General features: G+C 48.7%; 1 protein-coding gene and 1 pseudogene across 1 annotated transcript; one reads left to right on the forward strand and one right to left on the reverse strand.

The window, feature by feature from the left end:
* Positions 1–1268: 1268 nt before the first annotated feature.
* On the forward strand, positions 1269–2202 carry LOC114634264 (annotated as a pseudogene).
* A 4778-nt stretch (positions 2203–6980) lies between these two features.
* LOC114634265 (cancer/testis antigen 55-like) lies at positions 6981–11430 on the reverse strand. Its single transcript, XM_028782905.1, has 5 exons — positions 11253–11430; positions 9507–9691; positions 8976–9105; positions 7944–8065; positions 6981–7223 (listed from the first exon to the last, which is right to left on the reverse strand). Exons 1-5 carry the CDS (start codon positions 11428–11430, stop codon positions 6981–6983), a joined length of 858 nt encoding a protein of 285 aa, XP_028638738.1.
* Positions 11431–11669: the final 239 nt, after the last annotated feature.

Below are 11669 nucleotides of genomic sequence, written 5' to 3' on the forward strand. Positions count from 1 at the left end.
GATGAGGGAAAGGAAGAGACAAGGGAATGGAAGAGAAGAGGAGGGCACAAGGAAGAATATGGGAAAGAAGAAAAAGAGAGGAGAGAAGAGGAGGAAAGTGGGGAGGGGATGGATGAGGGAAGAAGAGGGAAAAGGGAGGGGGACGGAGAAGGGATAAGGAAAGATGAGGAAGAAGGAAGGTGGAGTAAGAATGTAAGAGTTGAGAGATGGGGCCACCCACCCATCTCAAAAATTTTAACCCAGAATTATTCCTGTCTAAAGGAAATGCAGGGACGAAAAATAGAGCAGAGACTGAAGGAAAGTCCATCTAGAGATCACCTCACTAGAGATCCATCCTATCTGCAGACACCAAACACTATTGCTAATGCCAAGAAGCTCTTGTTGACAGGAGCCTGGTATGGCTGTCTCCTGAGAGGCTCTTCCAGAGCCTGACCAATACAGATGCAGATACTCACAGCCAACCATTGGACTGAGCCCATGGACTTCAATGGAAGAGTTAGGAGAATAACTGAAGGATCTGAAGGGGATCACAACTCCACAGGAAGAACAACAATATCAACTAGCCAGACAACCCAGAGCTCCCGGGGACAAAACCACCAACCAAAGTGTATACATGGAGGGATCCATAGCTCCATCTACATATGTAGCAGAGGATGGCATTATCTGGCATCAGTGAGAGGAGAGGCCCTTGGTCCTGTGGAGGCTTGATGCCCAGAATAGAGGGATGCTAGAGTGGTGACGCAGGAGTGGGTGGATGGGTGGAGGAGTACCCACATAGAGGCAATGGGGAGGGGGATGAAATGGGTTGGCGGGGTTGAGGATGAGAAAGCAGGAAGGGGAATATCATTTGAAATGTAAAAGAATAAAACAATTAATAAAGAAAGAGGAGGGGGAACTGTAAAGGGGAGAAGGGAAGTGGAATGAGAATTAAAGTGAATGGAGGACAGAAGGGAAGGGGGAGAGCTGAAGAGAGAAGTGATTGGTTAGAAGACGAAAGTGAACAGAAGAGAGAAGGGGAAGACTAAAGAAGATGGAAGTAGAGGGATCATTGGGAAGGAAAAAGAGGAAGTAGAAAGGAAAAGAGGTGGGAAGAGGAGGGAAGAGGAAAGAAGAAATCAGGAGAAGGAGTCAAGTGGAGGGAAGAGTGCAGAGGAGGGAGTGTGGGAATGAAGGACAAGGAGGGAAGACTAAAGAAGAAGGAAGAGGAAAGAGGGGTGGGAAGGAAGAGAAAGAAATAGAATAAAAAAGGATGGAGAAGGCTTCCTGGTCCCCGACGCAACCATGGCTGAAGAACAACCTCAGGTCGAACTGTTCGTGAAGGCTGGCAGTGATGGCGCCAAGATTGGAAACTGCCCCTTCTCCCAGAGACTTTTCATGGTGCTCTGGCTCAAGGGAGTCACCTTCAACGTTACCACTGTGGACACCAAGAGGCGGACAGAGACTGTACAGAAGCTTTGTCATGGTGGGCAGCTCCCGTTCTTGCTCTATGGCACCGAAGTACACACAGATACCAACAAGATCGAAGAATTCCTGGAGGCCGTGCTGTGTCCTCCCAGGTACCCAAAGCTGGCTGCTCTGAACCCTGAGTCCAACACCTCGGGGCTGGATATATTGGATTTGCCAAGTTTTCTGCCTACATCAAGAACTCAAACCCAGCCCTCAATGACAACCTAGAGAAAGGGCTCCTGAAAGCCCTGAAGGTTCTAGACAATTACCTGACATCCCCACTCCCGGAAGAAGTAGATGAAACCAGCGCCGAAGATGAGGGCATCTCTCAGAGGAAGTTTCTGGATGGCAATGAGCTCACCCTGGCTGACTGCAACCTGCTGCCAAAACTTCACATAGTACAGGTGGTGTGCAAGAAGTACAGAGGCTTCACCATCCCAGAAGCATTCCGTGGAGTGCACTGGTACTTGAGCAACGCATATGCCCGGGAAGAATTCGCCTCCACCTGTCCAGACGATGAAGAGATAGAGCTGGCCTATGAGCAGGTGGCCAGGGCTCTCAAATGAGCACCTTTTAAAGGGTCCTTCACCCACTCTGTGTTCTCCACAGAGGCTTCCACGTTGCTGCATAATGGACACACTCCGAAATAGCCAGTGGGCAGGAAATCCGGGGCACTTGTGCGGGGCCGGGGGTGGAGCTGGGGGATAAAGCCAAGGATAGCAGACAAGGGTTAAGATTTTTATTTTGGGTTGGGGTGGGTAGGACAACGTATTTCAGTAATAAAATACAGAATGGAAAAAAAAGGATGGAGAAGGTGCTAGGTAAGAAAGGGGGAGGAAGAAGGCAGAAAGGGGAGAGAGATGAAAACAGGAGGGAAGAGGGTATTGGAGGAAAGAGAGAAACAGGAGGGAGGGAGGGAATAGGAATGTGAAAGTAAGAGGGGGAAAAGAGAACAGAGTGGAAGAGGAAGAAGAAAAGTGTGAAGAGAAACGAAGAGCAGTTAAGAAGGAAGAAGAGGAAGAGAGACGAACAGCCAGGAGGAGGGAGCCAGAAGAAGACAGAAGATGGAAGTTTAGAGACTAGGATAGAGAGCAGTGGAGGGAAGAGAAGGGAGAGGGGAGGGAATTCAGAGAGAAGATAAAGGAGGGAAGAGAAGGGAGGAGGAAGAAAGAAGGAAGGAAGATGAGGGAAAAGAATGACAAGGAAAGAGAGGATCTAGGAAGAGGAGAAAAGAGGAGGGAATGAAGAAAAAGAGGTGGTAAGGGGAACTAGAAGGAAAGAAGCAATAAGTGGAAAGGGATGGGTAATGGAGCTGAAAGAGAAAGGGATGGGGAAAGAAGATGAGGGAAAAGGGAGATAAAGGGAGAGGGAAGAAGAAAGAGGAGCATTTAGGGAATATAAAGGAAGAAAAAGGAGGGAGGAGGATAGAAAGAAGAGGGAAGAAGGACTAGAGGGGAGGAGAGTGGAGGGAAAGGGTGGGTGGGAGGAGTAAATAGGAGGAGAGGAGGGGAGAAGGGGGGGCTGAAGAATAAAGGGGAAGGTGAAAAGAAGAGAGTAGGAAGGGAAGGAATAAATGAAGACAGAAGAATATGGAGGGCTAAAGAGTAAGGAGAGAAGAAGTGGAGGAAGAGAGTGAAAGTGAAGAATTTTCAAGAAGGAGGAAGGAAGGGAAAAGAAAGAAATGAGTGGAGGGAAGAGGAGAGAGGAGGACAAAGAAGGAGGAGAGAAGAGGTTGGTTGGAAGAAGGAAGTGGTGAGAACAGGGAAGATGGAGGGAGAAGGGGTTGGGGTGAGGAAATAAGAAAACGGAGAAGGGAAGAGGATGGAAAACAGAAGAAAGAGGAGGAAATATTAGGGAAGAGGAAAGAGGAAGAAGAGTGGGAAAGGAAGAGGAGGGAGTAGAATGGAGAGAGGTAGAACTCAGAGGAAATAGAAGGAAAGAGTATGGAAGAGAGAGGAAGAATGAAGTGGAGGGGAAGAGGGATAACAGAATAGAGAGAGAGAAACGAAGGGGAGGGAAATGCAGGGAAGAGGGAAGATAAGAGAGACATGGAGGGGGAGGAGGAAGAGGAACTACAGAAGAGGAAGGTAGAGGAGGTAATTAGAGGAAGGAGGAGGGAAAAGGACGGAGATCTGAAGGAAGGGAAGAAAGCTGCAATGTTAGAGTTTGAAAGAAGGAAGAGAAAGGAGGAGGGACCTAGAGGACATAGAAGTGAGATAAAACAAGTGAAGAGGGAGGAGGGAAGAGGAGGAAGGAGAAATCATGGAAGAAGAGAGTAAGGAAGAGAATGGTGTAAGGGTGAGGAGAAAGAATGGAAGTGGGCATAAGAAGAGAAGAGGAGCAATGAGGAGGATGAAGGGGAAAGAGAGGAAGAAAGCAGGGAGAAGCCAGGATGGAGGAGGTGGGAGGAGGGAAGATGAGGGAAGATGAAAGAGGTAAGAGAAGGGAGGAGGGAAGAGGAAAGAAGAGCAGGAAGTGGATAGTGGGAGGAGGTAGAAAGGAGAGAAGTGTAAGGAAGAGGGGAAAAGGGAAGAGGGAAGCAGAGAGAGATGAGAAGTGGGAAAGGGGAATAGAGAACAGAAGGAGAAAGGAGGCTGGAAGGAAGAGGGGATTGGATGAAGGAGGAGAGAGGAAAGAGGAGGGAAGAGAAAGGAGAGATGAAGGAACAGGTGTGAACAGGGAGCAGGAAAGAGTTTTGAGACAGGTGTGGAGGGAGGAGGGAAGTGGAAGGAAGACAAAATAAGGAGCAGGAGTGAAGATAAAAGGCCAGAAAAAATCAGGATAAAAAGAAGGTGGCTTACAGGAGAAAAGAGGAAAGAGGAGGAAGGAAGGAGGGAATAGGGAAGTGGAGTAGGAAGAAGAGGGAGGAGAGAAGAGGAGGGAATAGTTGGTAGGAGCAAAGAGGGAGACAGAGGAAGGTCAAAGGAAGAGGAGGAGGGAGGAAAGAGGAAGGAGTAAAAACGAGGAAGCATGGAGGAGGGATTAAGAGAAGATCTGGGAAGATGAGGGAAGAGGAGAAAAAAAGAAAGCTGATAAGAAGGACAAGGATGGAAGAAGCTAGAGGAGGGAAGGAAAAAAGGAGGAGAAAAGGAAAGAGAAGAGAAGGAAAGAGGAAGGAGAATGAAAAGAGGAAGAGAAGGGAAGAAGGAGGTACTGAAGAAGAGAAGGAAGAGTGAAGAGAGAAGATGAGGAAAAAGAAAGGGCAAAAGAGAAATTACAGGGGGAGAAAATAAAGAGAAAGAGTGGAAAATAGGACAGAAGGAAAGAAGATAGAAGAGGGAAGAGGAGGGAGGAGAGATGAGAAAAGAAGAAGGAAGGAGACAAAATAGAGAATATGAAGGAAGGAAGTAGGAGTAAAAAGGAGGAGAAGGAGGAAGAAAAGAGAAAAGAAGAAAAGGAGGTTCCTGTAGAAATACAGTGTCTGGCAGAGGGCAGGGGATTCTGGTAGTCCATGAGCCTGTGGAGGATGCCAGAAGTTGACTGAGGAGAACAACCATGAGCCTCAGGGTATGATGTGAGCCTCAGAGTATGTAGGTGGTCTCAGAGTAGGGCAGGAGTCTCAGCCTGATGCTGGGTGCCTGGGGGAAGAAAGAAAATTGGAGAGAGGTGAAGAGACTCACACAGATAGGGTGGGAGCATACTACAAGGTTCCCCAGGAGGGCAGAAGACTCTGGGGAGGAATGGAGGCTGGGTTCGGAAGAGGCGTCCATCTAGATGTTAGGAGTCTGAGGATTATGAGTGCAGCTCAAGGAAGGGGAGGAGAGCAGGAATCTGGCCCCCATCCAGGTAGATACTAGGAGTGTGTTTATGATAGCAGCAGGCAGGGGGTTGGGAGACTCTAGGGCAGGGTCTAAGGCTCTGGAGGACTACAAGACACTGAGGAAGGGGACATTAGTTAAAGGGACAGTAAGAGGCTTGGATGAGACACAGGGCTAAGATAAATGTGAGAAGGGCAGGGCATGGGAGAAGTCTGAAGGAAAGCAGACTGACGCATACTACCGGGACATGGGCACAACAGCAAGGAGGAAAGCAATGGTCTCAGGGCAGGAGGAGCAAGGACACTTGGGAAGGCATGGGTGTGAGCAGACACAGTAGGGAGGCTGTGAAGAGTGACAGCAGGATTTCAGAGGCAGAGAGAGGATTTGTTAGGTGGTCAGATGGGCTGAGGAGAGGATGGCAGTCAGGGATGGAGGAGGGCAGGCACATCAGGAAGGGTGCTGATGGTTGAAGAGGAGGCCTAAATGCTGTGGAGGAATGCAAGAGCACCCTGGGGAGGTATGGGAAGCAGTGAAGCAGGTCCAGGGTGAGGGAAGGAGGCTTCAGAATGTTCTAGGTGTGTGGCTCAGGATGTCCTAGGAATGTACAGGCTTAGGAGGAATGCAGAGGGGAGGGGAATAGTGGCAGAGGGCAGGCAGGAGGCTTATGGCAGGGCGAGAATTCTGGAGGGAAGCTAGGAGGAGTTCTTGGAGGCTTAGAAAGTTAGGAGCTCAAGGGAGGGCCAGAGCACAGGCTAGGTGGGCAGGGCAGGACAGAAAGTCTGAAGGACAGAAAAGCCAGGGAAGAAAAGCAGTAGGATCTGGGGTAAAGAGCAGGTAGGAGACGACCCGAGGGGACAGAAGGCTGTACAGCAGCAGGGCAGGAAGGAGCTAAGGAGGGTAGGGAGTTCAGGAAACGGTGTGGAGGTGAGGTGAGATGGCTAGATAAGAGGGCAGAGGGTTCAGGAGGAAGCTAGGGTCCCAGGGAGCACGGCAGAAGGATGTGGAAGAAGCCAGAGGCTGAAGGTTAAGGTTGGAGAATGTGTGGGTAGATGAGCTGGGTTCATGTGTGGGAAAGGCCAGAGTCCATGAAGAAATGGGAGGATGAGGAAACAGGGCCCAACATTTCCCAAGTAGGGGGCTTCCTGGGACACTCAGAGGTAGGCCTGGGCTCTTCAAAACAGCCTGTATCTAGGTGTTCAAGTGACACTTGCTTGTCACCAAGAGCTCCCTGGTGATCAGAGGACACTGATAAGAAAGTGTTCCCAGGAGCCTTCATGGTGGTTCTTGTACCATTTGCCAGTACAAGCATATACCCAAGTCCCTGAGCTCCAGTGGCTCTGTCCCAATCATCAAGCCAGGTCCACAGGGTCCTACTTGTGCAGGACCACACAGTCCCTGCAAACCTAGGGGCCAGACCTGTGGATGCCTTTGTGTGCAAAGTAACCTCTGCTCTACTGGGACGCTGATCAACTCGATTCCTGGGGACTGGACGATCAGTTGGCCATGGCCGTGGATAAGCTCTGTTGCTGCTCAGAAACTTCATTTATTAAAATTAATAACACGAACCCTGCCCTTGTTGTCTATCACTACAGGTGGAGGGTTTTCTGGGATTCTTTCTCCAGAAGACCATGATTAGAAAGTCCATGGAAAGATGGACCCCTGCCCACAATGATGCATGTCCGCTGGGCATAGATCTAGGCAGTCTGTTGACTGAAAGTTCGTGTTTAACATTTTCTTTAGAATTCCTAACCTAAGCATTGCATTAAATGGAGCCTTCTATTGGTATAAGAATAACAATGAGGAGGGATTCTCAACGCCCCTGTCCTGTACTGCTCCTGTAACTGGGGTCATGGAGATTGCTCTCCAGTTGTAATTGGGCCGGATGCTCTGAACTATCACCACGCTGACCATGTGGCCTACAAAAGGGGTGTATCCCAAGGGAAGGTGCAGGGAGTCCAGGGTGAAAAAGATGCTGTGGTTCAACATTCCTTCTCTACGGTGGATACTGGTCACAAACACCTGTTGGAGAAAGGGTGGCAGTGAGTGTGAAGCCTTGGTCATCCTGGCCCTCCGTATTGGCAGTAACCTCTTGTTGACCCTGCTCTCTCACTGTTGCCTGTCCTGCCTGCTGCACTGCCAACACTGGCTTGCTGTGTTCCCCACTATCCTTCCCAGATCCAACCTCACTCTAATCAAAGAGGAAGCTCTCGGGTGGAGCTTTCCTGGCTATGGAGACTTTGTCCTAAACGTTAATCATCTCTGGCCATTAGCCCCCGTGCTTAACGTTGACAGATCAAGGACTGAATGAAACAGGATGAAGTCCAGCATAAAGTGGACTCTTACTTCTGCCCTCTGTCACTCTTCAAGCTTGTGGCTTCACGTTTACCCATGTGGAATCTCATTTTCAGGATAGCTTCGCCACTGCTCCATCCCCACCTCCTGCCCCCTTTGCATTCCCCCTTCCCAGCAACATTCTCTGGACTGCTCCTTTTCCTTCCTGTTGTTTCTAGGACATCCCAAGTAATGGTCAACCTAGGAAACCCTGTGCCTCGAAACTGCAGTATGTCCACGTATGTTTTTTCTCTTTTGCCCCTTGTTACTCCTTTACAAAGTCCTACCATTAAAGCAAATGGCCCAAGGGTCCATGCTTCCATAGTTCCCAAATGCCAGCACACCAAACAGTCACTAATATCACCACAAGAAGCTTTCCAGCAACCCAACAACATAGAAACTGATTACCTCTTCCAGTTGCCTGCGTTTTGTGGCCTTCACTGAGTGTACTGTGATTTTTGAGGATCCTTGTACCACAGAGTATTCAATATCCAACCAGTCCCCTTCATAAGGCATAAAACCTAAGATGGCTAAGAGAAAAGGGAGTTGAAAGTTCTATATTTAGCTCCAGTCTCATCTTTGTGGGATTCTGGATAAAAGAGATTATGTTTTAACTTTTGTCAAGAAAAGTGCACTGGTTACATTGACTTGTAAGACCAGGATCAAGCAAGCAGTAGGTGCAAAGTGCAGGTGGCTTCCTGCCCACAATGGAAATTTATCATTCTTGGGCTTTGGTTTTCCTCCACTCCCTTGGCAGAGTCAACTGGACAAATGGACAATGACATCACAGTTATTTCTTTGGGGACCCCGAAGATTTACTGCTTAATTGGTCACATTCAGAGTCCTTTGTGGAGACAGGGTCTCAGGGTCCCAGGTTGTCTTCAAGCTAGCAAGCTCTCCTCTTTCACTCCTGTCTCCCTCTCTGTATATCCTGTCCCCTTCTTCTGTCTTTCCATCCCTCTCTCACTCTCTCTCTCTGCTTCCCATTCTCTTTGTTATCTACAAATCTCAATCCTCTCTATCCCTCCTGCTCTATCTCATCTTCTTTCTCCTCCTCAACTACCCCTGTCCCTCTCTTCCTTCTCTCTCCCTCTCCCTCCACCCGTCTCTCAATCACATCTATTTTCCTGCCTTTTCTCTTCCCCCTTTCCTGCCTTGCCCTCTCTACTTACCTCTCTCTCTTTCCCTCTCCTTTTCTCTGTTTCCCTCACACCCTCCCTCTCTCTCCCACTGCAGCCTCCCTTCTCTCTTGCTCTCTTCCCCCTGCCCCTGTATGCTTTGCAGCCTCTGCCTCTCTGCAGGCTTTCCCCCCTGCTCTCTGCACACATGCACACGTGCACACATGCACACACATACATGTGTTAGGAACCCAGACTCAGGTTTTCTGCCAGAGTAGTGTGTGCTCTTAACTACCACACATGTTTAACATTTGAAACAAACCTTTAGAAATCCTGTCTAGGTAGAAGTGGTATTCATCAGCGATGTAGATGATATTTTTCTTCACATGGGAAACACAAACAGATAAATCTTTGATTTCCTTAGGTGCATCCTGTACTGAAAAAATACAGACCTACGAGAGAAATAAGCCACTATAAAACCTGATTAGAAATAAAATGTAAATCTACATTTCTAAAACACTGTCCATAGAAGGACTGTGCTAGGAAAGACCCTTAGGAGATCCAAACTTCCAGATTTATGTCATCTGTCTTTGTTGCACAACAGCTTGTCTCATTGGTAATTCTTTCTCCTCTGGGGACTTTCTACTTGTCAACATCAACTCCATTGTCATTTCTCTCAAACAGATCTTCCTTGCGGAGTGAAGTACCAGGCACTTGCCTATCTACTACCACTCCCAGTAGTCCCCAGGCCTATGATCTATTGTACCACAGGCCTGTCTGTGTCAGGACACCACAAAACCTCACAAAAACCCCATGGGAAGAGCAAGTCTTCACAAATCTATGTACAGCTTACTTCTGTTGCTTTCAATTCATGAGAGAGTGGGTCTTCCTCCACAAGTGCAAGGACTTTGTCTCCAGCATGCAGGGGCACAGCACCAAGGACAACATCAGTGCTGAAGAAGACACAGTCTTCGATCCAGCCGTAATCATTCCCGCAACTCGTCACGATGCCCTTCACAACTTTAGTGTTTCCTTCGCCTGTAAATCAGGGACACAGCAGGTGCCGTGAATTAAGCTCCAAAGCAAATGCCCACTCCAAAGAATCCTCCCCCAGGGGGATGTGGTTCACTAGCATGTCCTTCTGCAAACAATGGTTCTGATTTCAGGAGCACATGACAGGGACTGGAAGCACTATGGGGCATCTGCAGGATTCTGAAGGCAGAATGTCAAGCTTCAGTCTTGGCTTTGCCATGCTCTTCACAGGAGGATCCTGGTGAGAAGCATGAGCTGAGCCCCTGATAGCCTTGATTGTAACCCCAGCGTCCTTCCCTGATGGTCTGCATAACCCCAGTACATTTCTTAAGTCTCTGACCACTTTTGCAATCCGTGTCTCCTGATTGCTCTTGTGCACATTAGCCAGCACATACGTGACAACTCCTTGGCAACTGTGAGTGTCTTGTACACCTTAGAGTTCAAATGCTATTGCTGTCACTGTGTCTGCTGGTCGGCATTCTTTATGGGACCACAGTCACTGTAAAGTGTTACTTAACAAGTTACCATGGTGAGAGGCAGTACATATAGGTTTTAAGGACTCATCAGAGACAGGCCTGTGACAACAGGTATTTCAACCTTTCTACTAGGAATAATGACAGAGAAGGATCAAATGTTCAAGACCTTCCTAGGCTTCAGATCAAGCTTGAGGTCATCCTGAGAAACAAAGTGAGTCCTTGAGTCAAACTCCCAAGAGAAGAAAGGACCTGGAGGGAGACTGAGTTGTACACTGGTTGTCTGGCATGCAGGAGACCCTAGGATCCATCTCCAGCATGACAACCAGGTAAGCCATAAAACTGGTTTGTATTTGTAAGGCCAAGGCTCACACTGTGGCACTAGACAGGCCCAGGACTCATTCTTTATGCATCTTAGGTTGGCATCAAGCTTGTGACCCTCTTGCCTTCGAAGCCAAATGGCTGTAGGATTGGCAAGGCAAGACAAGGGTTTCTCTGAAAGGATTGCTCATGAATATTAACCACATACTTGACACAAGGAACCACCAGACTCAAGTTAGAATCACTTCAGAGCTTTGGTGGATCCACCTCAGGAAGTCTTACATTGTCCTAGACTCCCAACCACCAACAGGCCATCTACACATTCCACTTGAGGGCTGACTAAATGTGAGACCCATCTTGGAGGGAACAAGTTGGGTGAAATCGTGGCCCTGAACTTCCACCCATGGGAAAGAACTTGGACTGACTCCATTCCTGCCTCCAAATACAAGCTGGGAGGGGAAGAAGCAAGGGGCAATCTGTGTTCAGACAACAGTGCTTCCCTGCTCCTGGAAGTAGAAGGAAGACTCTCAAGGGCTTTTTCTATCCCTAATGGGGAAAGTTGGTCAAAGTCCCTTCCCACATTGGCCCACCAAGGCAATTTGGTAGCGTTTCAAATTTCACCTGAATCATGGGTATCTCAGATACCCTCCAGCTCAGTAGCTACTGAGGACAGCTACAGGCATGGTCATTCCTCACCCCACCCCACCCCCTGCCAATGCTCACAGCTAATAAGGGCCATTCTCAGGTATTTTATGCAAAGAAGAATAGGATACCTAGTTCCTGAAGAATAGTTTCCAGGTGTGACCGATTTATTCCCACAGAGTCAGTATTCGACCGAAAGAAGTACACTAGACGAAACCACAGCCTGCTTAAACTTGAGGCACCACAGTCAGAGAAACAGCTGCAGCAGGTGCATGAGGTGCATGAAGGTCGGGAAGTTGTGACCCCCATGATGTCACCTCTTGATTTCCTCCCTCAAACCTGGGAAATGGTACCAGATGGCTACCAGGCAGCCCCCTGGACAGCCAGGCTCATCCTACCACCCCAGCCGCTCAGCAGGAGTCCCTTCCACAGCCACTCCTGAGAACTTGGTAACCAGTGGGCATTGTTACACGAACCAACCAATGGGAGTGAGGCATGTGCTCACAATGCTCTTCTGGCCAATGGGAAGCTTCATGAAGGGAAACATG

This window comes from Grammomys surdaster, unplaced genomic scaffold, assembly GCF_004785775.1.
Source record: "Grammomys surdaster isolate TR1022 unplaced genomic scaffold, NIH_TR_1.0 930, whole genome shotgun sequence".
In the NCBI taxonomy this organism is placed as follows: Eukaryota; Metazoa; Chordata; class Mammalia; order Rodentia; family Muridae; genus Grammomys; species Grammomys surdaster.